The sequence below is a fragment of the Anser anser genome (genome assembly GCF_964211835.1).
Source record: "Anser anser genome assembly, chromosome: 1".
In the NCBI taxonomy this organism is placed as follows: domain Eukaryota; kingdom Metazoa; phylum Chordata; class Aves; order Anseriformes; family Anatidae; genus Anser; species Anser anser.
Window position 1 is genome coordinate 25342836 of NC_139720.1, and position 14582 is coordinate 25357417.

The 14582-nt window shown below is 37.7% G+C and overlaps 1 protein-coding gene across 2 annotated transcripts in view; it reads right to left on the bottom strand.

The window, feature by feature from the left end:
• KCND2 (potassium voltage-gated channel subfamily D member 2) overlaps positions 1-14582 on the bottom strand; it is a 303297-nt gene that overhangs the window by 3327 nt on the left and 285388 nt on the right. For both annotated transcript variants that reach the window (XM_083830907.1, XM_083830906.1), the window contains exons 4-6: positions 7711-7809; positions 6075-6170; positions 1525-1772 (exon numbers count right to left, since the gene is read on the bottom strand). In XM_083830907.1, coding sequence (XP_083687033.1) covers positions 1525-1772; positions 6075-6170; positions 7711-7809 — 443 coding nt within the window. The remainder of the gene's footprint in view (positions 1-1524; positions 1773-6074; positions 6171-7710; positions 7810-14582) is intronic.

Here is a 14582-nt window from a genome sequence, read left to right on the forward strand (position 1 = left end):
CCTCTTTTGTGTTACAGAGCTCAGAGGCTTAGAAGTGCAAAGTGGCACCACCCTACCACCACATACCCCAGTAGCAGGTATGGACAAGGAGAAGGCCCCCTTTCTGTCTTCCTTCCCACCCAGAAGTTTCAGTACTTCTAAGACATTCTCAGCTCATCACCTACGTTGTTTCTGAGCAGGGGAAGCATTTGACCTGCTCCCTGCAGAAAAATAAACAGCATTGTCAAGGCTTGCTTTGCAGAAAAGTGGAAACTAAGGGGTAGTCCCAGTACCCTACTGATTCCTCCATGCCGTATTTATCTAAGAGCATTTTGTATGTTATATATCCTCAATAGTAAGACACAGTGATATACACACTAATTGAGTTACAATGTTCATGGAGTTGCTGCAGTACCTCAGCATCATAAGAAAGTTAAAACTCAGACTTATTTGAGGTGACTAGCACTATGAGCTTGTGTTTTTAGCTTGTTTGCTAGCACAAAGCTGGTACATTGTATTTTTATGTACTGTGTGACTGGAGGTGTGGTGCAGGAATGTCCTCTAGCAGGGAAAGGAGGGATCCAGGCAGAACATTTCCTGAAAATCTAAAGATTGGAGCTTTGTGCTGGCCCAGAGGTCTCATTGCACAGCAACTGAAAAACTCCATTAGCTACAAGCTGCTAAATTGTTCATGGAAGTGAAATCCAAACCTAATAACTGTTCAAAGTAAGCTACTCAAAATGTCACTTAACAAGACGATCTTTATAGCACCTAGTGCTGAGAACGCTTCTTTGTTAAATGCCAGCATGTTTGAGTTCAATGGCAAACACTTCTGAGTCTCCCGAGACCTTTGCTGTGTTTTCAGAGATGGTGCTCAGGTATATCTAAAAGCCAAATGGTTTATTTCTAAGAGCAGAGATTTTCAGCAAATTACAGAGTCTTAAACTGCACTTTCTTCTCTTTTGTAATAACTCCTCAAATGGGAAAATAAATTTCTTAACCATTTCATATTTTTTTGTTTAGAAGAGTCTATCTTGTGGCTAAAACACTTGGGACTCTGGGAATCTAATTTAGTTTCCCCATTCTGTGTCTTAATTGGAGGTCTTATTTGTGCTATGTTTCTGCACCAAATTAATAGCACAATAGCAGTGATAAAACTTTCTTTCGCTTCCCATTTGCTCATCTTGTGTGTCTGAATTGCAAATTTTTCTGTGCTGCTTCTTATGTGTTTGTCCATGGCCAGTACTCTTTGCGCAGAATAGCATCCAGGGACTCCAGATTATATAGAGCACCAAAGAATACACAATACTTTGTGGGGAGGACATGAGACAGCAGAAATGCAAAGAGAAGGACTATTCTATTATTTCAGAATTAAGTCTAGAGAAAATTAAGTGCAGGGGATATTTCAGTCCTACTGTTCATTTTTGGATGACAGCTTTAGTTTTATCTTTAGCCTCCCAGCCCACTTGTGGAGGCCACGACACATCCACATCTCTAACGAATGAAGGGGTTTCAGCTCTTGGTGTGCTGATGCATAAGAGGTACCTGTTAGACAGAGGCGTCCTCTCCACACATCTGATCTGGATGGTGCTGAGCTCTTGTACACTGCCTTGACGGCTGCCAGCAATGGTGGTGTTTGGGATACGGTAAGTCTTTTTATGTCTTCGTGAGCAGCAGGTGCTGGTGACGCCTTGTTGAGATGACAGAGAGGGGCTGTGGCTTGGGGGTCTATTGACTGTAGAAACCTCCATGCAGCTCTCTTCATAGACTTGTTCATCCACAAACTCGTGATTCTAGCCCAGAGGAAGCCAACAAAGGGACAAAGCATGCACACAAAGTTAATTAAAGTGAATGTATTAATCATGCTTGTTTAAAGGCTTAAATTGACACAACTGAATAAATTGGTAAAGTTAGACAGCTTAGTCTTGATTATAGTGTTTAGCCCCTATTAGTCTGGGCTGAATACCAATACAAATGTAAACGCTGGAACAAAACTCTCAGGGCTCTTAACTACAAAAGAAGTAATTCAAATTCTTTTGTAAAATAGCTTATGATCATAATGTAGCTTGCACTACGAATATCTGTATAATCTATGGAGTGCCACAAAAATCAGGGATTATGTTTATTAATAAAAATAAAAGTGGTGCTTATGTAAATGCCCTAAATGTCATTTGAAACTAAATAAGATTTACTGTATGAAACCATAATAAAATAAAATTCATAAATATTTTCCAGCTGTGATTTCCACACTTTCTTTGTGAGCTGAAGGGTGTAAAATAGTGGTGCTGATTACAGTAGATGGCAACAACAAAATAAAGAGGAATTTTTACAATAATTTAGAAGTGGCAGCCCAAACTAAACAGAGATTAAAACATACTCACATGCAGTTTGAAATATTTTTCTAAAATATTTCCAGTTACCACTGGAATCAGTCTACATATCCTGTGGATGGTTTAGGGGACATGTTTTAAGTAGTTTTACACTCTTCTCAGTCTCATTCACTTCAAGTTTGTTAGTCTGCTGCATTTTTATGCATCGGAATGAAAAAAAAATCCCCTGAAGAACAATACACTAATTGGAAAGGTGCTCATGTTTTCCAGGAGAATTATAGCGTAGTGCAAATATAAAATATGTGAACAAAATAAATAGAATAATAATTGTAGCCATATGTTTGCTAGAAATGGAAATACCTTCATAGACATTATTTCTATTTTTTCTCTTCTCCTTCACTCAAACATAAATTTGTGTGGAATTGACTGGTGTTGAAGCATACCAATTTCAAGTGATATGGAAAGAATTTGCTTGACAACCAACTTCTATTGGGCATGTGTCAGCCACAAAAAATATTTTGAAAGCTATCACACAGTGGACAGAAAATTCAGAGAGAAAAGTGACCTAATCATGATCCTTAGATTATGTTCAGTGGGTTATATTCTGTTTGCCAAGATCTCTGCTAGTTTTCTGATTGAAAGTAATTTTGTTCTTCCTAAAACTTTTATGTAGTAACCGACAAGAATTCAATTAGTAGGGTCCATTAAGGAGAGCCATTGAGTGAACTTCTAATATAGACTGGAATAATTTTGAAATGATATAATGGCTCAAGTTAATCTATTTTATTATACTTATTAATTAACTGTTTTTACATTGGCTAAAAGTAGCCTATAAAATATAACTTTAAATACAATTATTTTAATTATTAATGTATGTTTTAGAATTCAATAACATTGCTCACACCGATTTTCTTAGAGTAGAAAAGATTTCATCTTATTGGCTTTAAAATGTTGGAAAATAGAATATTTCTTTGCTTAACTTCTTATAATTTGGTGTAAACCTCAATCAAATTTAATTCAAAAGATGAGGGGAGGCTAAGAAGGCATCTCACTCTTGCTGTTTTACCATGAGCCAGCTACTTGCTAGATCCCACAGACTGGGGGCCCAAAATTTCAGCTTCCCACTTAAATTTTTGGAATGTATGATCTGACCAGACAGTTGCAGAATACAACTTGGAGCCTATGAATACATTTTTGTGTTCATGTGTCATATGAACATCAGTGCCAGAAACAGGACCCAACAAAAAAGGCAAAGTAAAGTAGATTGTAGTCAACTTTAGGAAACAAGATAATACTTGCATTATAGACTCTTAAAAATAAAGACTTCTGTTTAAAATAGAAATAAAGGCTTACATATTCCAGCATTATAACTAGAGGAAATTTGATAATTTTGGTGTTGAATCCAGCTCCCACCAAATGAATAATTTTTTTTCATGATTTCTGTGATAGTTTGACATGACCTGTGGCTACTACTAGGTTTTTAAAATATGTTTGTAATGTTCATCTATGGAACATTTTTAAGGCAGATTACTATTGTCCTAGTACAAAATGTCTCAGAAATGTTCCAAAAGGACCCAGTCTGAACCCTGGAAAAGTAGCTACATTTTATGCTGCAAGACATTCTGTCCTACAACCCATTGTATAAAAATAAATATTCTGAAAGTAAGAATGGAAAAAACATAAGCAACCATGAGATGACATTACTAGCTAGTGATGTAACAGATGTGCCATTTTATTTACAAGGAAATGCTGTCAGAAAGAGAACATTATATATATACATACATCATAGTTTAATTTAGCAATGTCTGTAGGTAGAAAACTTTAAAGTCTTTTAGAAACAGTGGTAGTAAGACTTTCACATTGATCTCCATCAAATATAACAGAAGCATTACCATGTCTTTTAATGGAAAACTAGATCATAAAGTTAAGATGAAATAGCTTGAAGTTTCCCTATGTATCCAGAACTTAAAAATAAATTGCAAAATAGATTTCACAGGATCACAGCAGGTCATCTGGACCTGCCCCTACGGCAGTGCTCAGTTGGGGCAGCCTCAAGCCTGTTGTTCAAGACCATGTCCACATGGCTTTTAAGAATTTCCAAGGAGGGAGACTCCACAACCTCTCAGGGCAACCTGTGCTAGTGCTCAGTCACCAGCACTATATTTAAATAAATAAATAAATGTTTTCTGATGTTTAGACAGAGCCTCTTGTGTTTCAGTTTGTGCTCATTGCCTCATTTTGTGCCATTTTTTTCTACCTTGTGCTTTTTAACTGTTATCTGAAAATGTCTTAAAATGTTAGATTTCAAGGAGGGTTTGGGAGAGGGAGTGGTATTGATGCAGCAACGGGAAGAGAAGTCATGCCATAACTGTAACCTTTGATTTGGCTTCTGAGAATAAGATACTTCATTTGTGCAAAAAAAAATAAATAAACAGAAGGAGACTGCAGAACATGTCATGGAATCTGTATCTGAGCTAGCTGTCCAGACACCGGTATTGTACGTCTTCATTTTTGGTGAGCTGTATCCTATTGACAATCTCTAACTTTTTTTCTTCTATTAGTGACTTATTAATGAAAATGGATAAAAATCACAAAAATACTTAACCTAGATATTCAGCACTCACTAACTTGATCAAGTGTTTATAGTGTTTGTCAAGAAATGCCATAGTACAAGGCATATGTATGGCCTGTATCATGTATTTTTTCCATGCAACCAGAACTTATAAAACTAGATGTAAATTTGTAAATGGTGGTCTAATGGATGTTGACCAATGTACCCACAATATAAGGTAAATTTTACATAGCAATATAACACCTGCAACTATATAAAAATACAAAGAGATATTTTTAGCATGCCTTAATGTGAAATTCCCAAATCTAGAAAGATTAAATTAAACATATTAATATTTATGTTCTTAGTTTCCTTAGAAAGTGATAAAAGAGGAAGCAATATAAAGTTAGGGATGATTAGGTTTATTGCTGTGACCTTAACTGTCCAAATACATACTATTAGTAAACATGACATTTAGATATTACTGAATTATAACTCTGCTGTAGTTTATTATCCTTTATGGCCGTATAATTACTCAGATATTGACCAGGGAAAAATATAGACAGCACATGATAAGTAGTTCTTTTGATTAATAGGGAGTTTCAAATCTAAATGAGTGTATTTGGGCTGTTATGAATTGAGTCATTGGTTTCTACAGGGACCTCAGTGTCTAAAATGAAGCCAAAAGACGTTGAAGCTTTGCACCTACAACTGGATTAAACATTTGAATCTTCAAAATAAAATGCTCGGGGATCCTCCTGTGCAATCGCTTCAGCGAGAACCATAGTCATGGTAGAGGAAACACTCAGCAGCTCTCTATACCAAAGCTTTGACTCCACAGTTTTGAATATGTAAGGACTACAAATAATGTCTTATGAACTGTACTGCAGAAAAGTGCAGATGTTAGCATTACGGAGTGTATGAAAACCACTCTGAAGGTCACATTTGCCTCTAGACTAGACTCATGTCACAGTATCTTTCACCGTAGATGAGGCTGTCATCCAGGTTCTCTCTCTCTCTTACTTACATTCAGAGGGTATAATGTTTTAAAATATGATAAAATGGCTTCTCTAAAAAAAAATATAAAAAAAGAAAAGAAAAGAAAAAAAGCTAATCACTTTCACATAAAGGCTTATTAATTAGAAGAAATACTGAAAACATTCAGAACTAAACTGATGTTGGAATTTACAGGAAAACACAGTCCTTTTTCTTACCGTAGTTTTTTCCAGGCAGTGAAGCAGGTGGTGGTGCTGTGTTTCAAAGGAAGAGCCAGATTTGCTAACAAAGGCCTGTTCTTCTTCACTGGAGGACTGTTAATACAAAGAACTCTGTATTATTCTCATTTATGAACAAGAGGGCTCTTATCCAAATATTTTATCAGAACTAATCTGGATTGTATACTACAGCATAACAATGTCTCATCTACATGGGATAACACAAATGACCTTGGATGCAATTACCCTTTTGCTTTAAATATATATATATTCATATCCTTGCTTTGCGTTTCCTTTTAAATACTTCTATCTTAGGTCTTTTATGTGTATATAGGTGGACTAGTACAATTTCCAACTACAATCAACACGTGATCTTTGAATGTTGAATTAATATTAAAATTATCATAAATTCCAGTGACAGTAATTTTTTTTTATTATTAATATATATACATTTTTCCTGGGAACATGCCTTATTGGAAGGAAAATGAACGTAGTTGTCCTCCTGGGATCATTCACAGCACTAAGGAATTTGTGGTATTGCTGCTTACACAAAAATTCACGTCAGTGATCCCAATCTGCTGACTTCAGAAAGCATACAGCAGATGTTACTGACACAGAATGAAGAATTAAGTAGAAAGCATCCACTGTTTATTAATTGCTTTTGTAATTATTCACTAGAAAGCAGAAAACTAAATAGGGGAGGAAGTGGGATAATAGGAGAGATTACAATTCAACTTTGGGATATTTGAAAGCTGCATGGCAATTAAGCCATTTGGTGTCTCTTTCTTTCAAAGATTTGAATTCTTCCATGCAGAAGAGGAAACAAGTATTCTGCCTGCCCCTCTTTTATGCTAAATCACACAGCCACTTCCTCCTCTTCTGGCTATTTGCTAGAATGATAGGCTTTTTAACAGTTTTTAAACAGAAAGGTCATAGAGGAATGAAAGCCTTCCGGTATCCCCCAGGGAACTGCCAAAACACCAGAAAATGGCAGGGACTAAGAAACACTGTGTTTTCAGTCTTTCTCAGCTGGTTACAGCTCCAAGCAGCCCAGGGGCCACCTGCAGCTGCTCGCAGCCACACAGCCACTGTGCATCCTGGTCCCAGCTGCTGCCTGGGCTTCCTGTTGCTAGTCCGTGCTGCATTCGGAGGTGATCACTGAGATTTTCTCCAGGAAAAAAAAATTAGGTGCTTCCAGGGAACATTTTTCACTCTGCAACACCCCGTTGTGCCAACAGTACTCTACAGCTACTTTTATGAGAGAACATCACCCATGTTCTAGGTGTCTAAAGCCAAATGAGATAAATCCAACATACATCCTAGGAGGCAAACACTCTGTGTTTTCTTAATGGGGTCTTCTGCAGGATTTACTTATAAAACTGTCTTACATTGAATCCAGCATTTCTATCTGGCCATTTTAATATTATCATTATTATTATTTTATTATTACCCTATCATCAGCTCTCATAAGCTGCCTTTAACATAATAATTGTTCAGCTTATCCTTCCTTAATCTACCTCTAAAGATAATATTGCCTAAAGATCCAAGTTGACTTGCCCTGGTGATAAATAGAACAAACTGCTGCTGGGCTATTATTAAGCTGATACTCTGGAGGCAGAGAACACAAAAACATTACCTGCTGCAGCTGGTTACTCAGTAAGCCATTTCGTTTGCTCTGCATGTAGGCATTAGCACTCCCACTCTTTGCAGCACGAATTCGAGCAAGTCTGGCTTTCTGTATAAATAGACAAAAAGGAAGAGTGTCAGTTGTACTTATATCCATTATTCTGTTTATCTAAAACTGCTAATTGAAACCAGCTGCTTATGAATACCAATGTCATAATCACTGAAAGGCTGCATTGCATCCGTACTCCAGGTGGTGCAAATCAAAAGTGTCTTCCCATATAAATGCAAAAGCCAAAAGTTTTTATTTGTTTACATGCATCAGCTAACAAAAACAAAGATTTTGGAGAGGAGATTAGACAGATCAGCATGTAAGAGACTCCTGCTTTTTTCCTGGCTGTGACTTTGCCACTTCTTATGCCTTGTGGGTCAGGAGCATGACTTCTATCTTGGCTGCTTCCTGCAGTGAATATCTCTTTTTAGGGGAAGAAATAATTTAGAAAAAAATATTATTACAACTACCATGAGTTAGTTTCTCAGAGACTTCTGATTTTCGGAAGTAACAGAATGTGGTGGTTGCTGTTACACTGTCTCCCATCTAAGTTTCTGAATGTCTGCCAGGCCTTTTAAAGCCTTTTTATCTCTTCGTGTGTATTTCTATAATCAGCCTTAAAAGTTATCATTGCTGATCATAATCTATCCATAATTTGACTTTTTGGAGTCAGCATGTGTCCAATTGCTGAGAGAGAGGAGATGTGGACTGGGATTTCTCAGGTGAACCTCCTTGCTTATGTAGGTGACATTCATCCCAGAGAAGGTGGTGGTGAGTGAAGGATGCTTTGAATCCACTGACTTGCAGAACAGTCAGCAGCCAACATTAGGGGAAAGTATAAAGAAAAGAGTCTCTTAACACATATTATGGAAAATGGAAGCACTTATATTTAGAATGGTCTCTTGGTTCTTTAATTTTTGTGGCTGGTTCCTTGTATGTATCAAAGCTTTCTGATTCTGAAAGCCAAATGCAGAGCAGCACCTGGAGTTGAATGGCTGCTGAAGCACAGAGGGAGACAAGTGAAGAACTTGAAAAACTGAGTTTAATACATTAATTAGGATTTCCATTCCTGACAATTGCTCAGTTGATATTTTGAGAAGATAGATGGAACATGTATCTCCCTCCTCCCAGTTTCTTTGGCATTAAATGTCAACATGAAATGATTGAGAATCCTTGAGTGCTTAACATAGAGAGAAGCAGCCTGGTCACTGCAGGCACCAGATCTCCTCTCTGGCATGATTAATAATTGACTAACTATGAGGAATGACTCAACACCATGCTTCTTTGCACTTACATTCTCAAACTCACAGATCTTCTCAACAGTGAGCCAAGATATTCATGACAGCTAACAGCAAACATTCTAGAATCTGGCTGATATGTTTTGTATTTGTTATCTTTTAATTTTTCTGAAAGAAAATAAGATAATGCTGTGCATGTGTGCATCACTGAGTCAAAAAGACCACAACGCCTCATTTTGTGATCTGTCAGCCATTTTAGAATAACACATTGGTTTGTCATCTTCCTCTATGTACACAGCCCTTCCAGCTGTGCAGTAAATGGACCTTATCCTAAAGGACAAAGTTAAGGAACGAAGTGCCTTGGTCCCACAGTACTTCTGCACTGACCAATGGTGTGGTTAAGGCCAAGTCTTCAGGACTGGTAATTAAAAATCCTCTTAGACAGGCATATTTTTTATATGCTTGCACTAACTTTAAAAGACTTATAAGACAGGCATATTTTCTTAGACAGGCAAGATATTTTTTTTTTTTCAAGCTGGAACACTTGAGAAGCAACACCAGCATGGTGGGCTGAAGGCTGAGAGAAGAGCTTTGCCTGTACTGCAGAATACAGTCTTGTCAAAACACGTTTATGGGTTACGTTCATGAATAAGTGAAAGGTCTCTCTTACCACTACTCTTTATCACTAGGAGCTCAAGATGCTTTAGAGATGCTGTTGCAGGGTGCAGCTTGGAGTCTCATAAATAAGTGATTTTGGTCACAAAATTTTTTCAGGATTTACAAAGAAATTCATTAAACTTAATGAACAAACATACTGACATTAATCATGCTTTTTCTTTTAGCTTGTATATTCATTTCCTCTTACAGTGACTGAGGTAATAATTATGGTGCAGCACCATTTAATAAAGAAATGTAAAAAATATAACAGTTCATCAGACTATCTTAATGTATTGATGTGCTGCAACATATAATATGAAGGTTGTATTTTCCATGTGAAGATTTTAAATTGCTTTGTAAATATGAATTTGTTGTATCTTAGAAAACATTTGTGAGATGGAAACTCATAGCTTACATCTTCCTAGCTGAGACTCATAAAGATGGCCAGAATTTACACCATTTGCTAAAGTGAAGACAACAAAACTATTGCCAAGAAATGAATCAGATATTGTGGCTTGCCTGCTTATATTTCAGCTTATAGGAAATACTCCTGAAACTGGGAGTGCTTACAAATCTGTCACAAAAATGATAACATTTCTTTTCGGTGATTCTGTTTGATTAATCAGAGCCTGCAGCATTAGCAGTCCAGTGACTTCCCACATTTCTTACCAAGGAATCGTTCAAAGCTCATATCAGCCACAGGATTTTAAGGGCTGTGTGCCAGGGATTGAATTCCCATGAAGGACATCAGAATGATGTGGTAACATCAAAAAAAAAATGTGGTTATGGAAGAATTATATTATCCTTTAGTCTGAACTGCACTTTCTGTCACGTATAACAGAAAAGGAGTGATAACTGTCCCTTTCAACCACTGCAATATCCTTCCTAACTCTCCTTTCATGGAATATCTGATAAACAAAGGAGGGATTAAATTCTCCTGCAATAGGTTAACTGCTTTGCTATGAGATTTTCCCTGTTAGCCATTCAATGTGAAACCTTGACTTTGGTAATTTTTACATTGTATGGGACAAAAACAGTGAGCTAAAACACAGTTCTTTTACTTATTGGGATGAAATTCCAGCTATTAGGATGAGATTCCACCACAGACATTCTATCTGATGCTTTCTAAAGAAACCAATGATCAGTTCCAATCCTTATAACATCCCTTGTATTGCACTAAACACTGTTGAATGTTTCACTTTGTTTTATACCTTCAAATTTTGTAACTTAAAGATGGATCCTTGTCTATGACTGCATTTATAGAAACCTTATGAAAATAAACTGCTTTTCTTCAACAACTGCCTGTTCTGTCAGTTTTAGAAGATAAACACTTATTTTCTCAAGGTTTTTTTTTTTTTTTTTTTTTTTTAGGCCTGTCAGTTTGATCTAGGCCTGTCAGTTTGACCTCAGTGCCAGGAAAGCTCATGGAGCAGATTATCTTGAGGGTCATCACGCGGCACTTGCAGGGCAACCAGGCGATCAGGCCCAGTCAGCATGGGTTTATGAAGGGCAGGTCCTGCTTGACGAACCTGATCTCCTTCTATGACCAAGTGACGCGCTTGGTGGATGAGGGAAAGGCTGTGGATGTGGTTTACCTTGACCTCAGTAAGGCTTTTGACACCGTTCCCCACAACATTCTCCTCAAGAAACTGGCTGCTCGGGGCTTGGACTGGCGTACGCTTCGCTGGGTTAGAAACTGGCTGGATGGCCGGGCCCAGAGAGTTGTGGTGAATGGAGTCAAATCTGGTTGGAGGCCGGTCACTAGTGGTGTCCCCCAGGGCTCGGTACTGGGGCCGGTCCTCTTTAATATCTTTATTGATGATCTGGATGAGGGCGTCCAGTGCACCCTCAGTAAGTTTGCAGATGACACCAAGCTAAGTGCGTGTGTTGATCTGCTCGAGGGCAGGAAGGCTCTGCAGGAGGATCTGGATAGGCTGGAGCGATGGGCTGAGGTCAACTGTATGAAGTTCAACAAGGCCAAGTGCCGGGTCCTGCACCTGGGGCGCAACAACCCCAAGCAGAGCTACAGGCTGGGAGATGAGTGGCTGGAAAGCTGCCTGGCCGAGAGGGACCTGGGAGTATTGGTTGATAGTCGGCTGAATATGAGCCAGCAGTGTGCCCAGGTGGCCAAGAAGGCCAACAGCATCCTGGCCTGCATAAGAAGCAGTGTGGCCAGCAGGTCTAAGGAGGTGATTTTCCCCCTGTACTCGGCTCTGGTGAGGCCGCACCTCGAGTACTGTGTTCAGTTTTGGGCCCCTCGCTACAAGAAGGACATGGACGTGCTCGAGCGAGTCCAGAGAAGGGCGACCAAGCTGGTGAGGGGTCTGGAGTACAAGTCTTACGAGGAGCGGCTGAGGGAGCTGGGCTTGTTCAGCCTGGAGAAGAAGAGGCTCAGGGGCGACCTTATCGCTCTCTACAGTTACCTTAAAGGAGGCTGTAGAGAGGTGGGGGTTGGTCTGTTCTCCTACGTGCCTGGTGACAGGACGAGGGGGAATGGGCGAAAGTTGCGACAAGGGAGTTTTAGGTTGGATGTTAGGAAGTACTTCTTTACCGAAAGGGTTATTAAGCATTGGAATGGGCTGCCCAGGGAGGTGGTGGAGTCACCATCCCTGGAGGTCTTTAAAAGACGTTTAGATGTAGAGCTTAGCGATATGGTTTAGTGGAGTACTTAGTGTTAGGTCGGAGGTTGGACTCGATGATCTTGAGGTCTCTTCCAACCTAGAAATCTGTGATACTGTGATACTGTAAATAATGCTAAGTGTAGCACCATGGGTTATTTACAACATCCAGTATTCAGCACTCAAGGTAACCTCAGCTGTCTAATTGTAGTTAGAGAGATTTTATCAGAAATACTTTAGGGCAAAGATTATTGTGGTACTGGGAATCATTTTAAACAAGAACCTCATTTGCTATTCAAGGAGCCAGGTAGACTACCCTTCTAATTTAGTACCTCCTGTAGTCTCCTGTCTGCTACTCTCCAGACTGCTTAACTGTTTGTTTATCAAAACTGAAAAAGTACTGATTACTTACCTTATTGTCTTTATATTTGTTATTTTTATCATGATCTTGTACAATTGCAAAATTAAAATTAAAATTCCTTCACAGTCATTATGTAGCTCCTATAACAGTGTAGCAGTGGCCAAAATGTTCTGAATTTTAGTCTCATTGTGTTTATGTCTTTTTTTTTTTTCCTTGCCTCTTTGGTCTTCCATAAATCTATCCTATGTGTTTGTTTTCAAGTGAAAAATCAGGCCCACATTTCATGCTCCGATTTTCTAATTTTCAGTAATTACAAATAATTGACTTTAGATTAGCTGAAAATAATTTATAGAACATCAGCATGTAGTAGAGAATAAAATGCTGTTTACTTTGGAAGCTAATGGATATGCAATTAAAAAAGGTTCATATGTTTTTTGAGTTGTGCCTTGCTTTCACAATCTATTCAAATTCAGTAAACACAAGTTTTATGTGCTTTTGTGTTAAATTTAAAACTCTTGGATAAGTTGTTCCATTAGTTATATCTCTACAACACCACTGAGATTAATATCCTATTTAAGCTTGAAGAATTTATATTGTCTAGCATGGTTCCTTATTGCAAAAGCTCAGCTCTAGATTGCTAGGTACTATTGCTGTAATTCATTCTTGAGCTATTTATATTTATGTAGTAACTAATTAATCATAACTTGACAGATAAATACATGATGTACAATCAGTAAATAATGAAATATGAGCCCAGCCAATCTTTGTGATATATTTTGTTAAGGTAGAAGACCATAATCGTATGAAAGAATCAAGCTGAATAGCATGTATTAAATCAGATTTTGGAGATAATAGTCATTTTTCCTTTATTTTTTCCTTTTGCTTTTCCTTTCGTTTCCACATGGACCAGTCACAACATATCTGTCATTAAATTTGCCACCTGAAAACAATGATGAGAAATGAAAATAACTTAATCTCCTCAAGTTGTCTCTAGGTGAGAGAAGCTCCACAAGCAGCCTTCTTCAAAACTATCTTCTCAGTTGTGATAAATCTGCTTGAGGAAAAAGTGTAGTAAGACTGTAGAGCATAATTAGTTCTGCCCTGAATGTCAACTCCCATGAATATCTATTTTGGATTATTTATTTACTTATTGACAGAAAAGGTCAGATTCTTGGACATTATTATCTGATAGAAGAAAATATTCTGATGAGCACAGATAGTTTTTCTTTATTTTTTTATTATTATTTTTATAATTTTTATTTTACTTTTAATCTATTTTGTTTGTTTGTTTATATTGAGGTCTGTTTTATGACAATATATTTCCGTGATTAGAAGTAAGATCTTCCTTCAAAATGCATTCAAACTGAGATGGTATATAAGTAAATTTCTCTATTCCATTTTCTCTTGGACATCAATGTGCAGCATTATTATTATTATTTTTTTCCTAAAAGAAGCAAGTGACATTTTCTAAACCTGAATGACAGTGCATAACTCAATAGATGCATATATTTGTGGTCATATGTCTCTTCTGCCAGTGTAACAGGAGACAACATTTTTCTGCTGAAAATTCTGAGTTCTTCTGACACTAGATTTCAATGATTCACTGAAGAGGAACTCTCTCTAGAGTTTCCTTACAGCCCAGATATTTTGTCATTTCTGAAGACTACCTTGATTAAACTTACATATGAGATACTAGTAAAGGAAGTTCCACAATTCCAATATCCAATCTTCTCAATAGGATGGAAGCCTGTTGTAGCCAACAAGAAGTACTATCTCCTGCAAGGGTTCATGCTGTGCTCCACAGAACAGCAGTTTCTTCCAAGCTTGTGTTCTTCGGCCTTACAGAATAGTAATAAGGGTGGCTTCTTAAGAAACATTTACTTTAGAAAACTGTGTAGAGCTTCTATTGCCTTGAATGAAGCAGGAATTTCAAAGTTCAATAATTCAACCTTTTTGCTT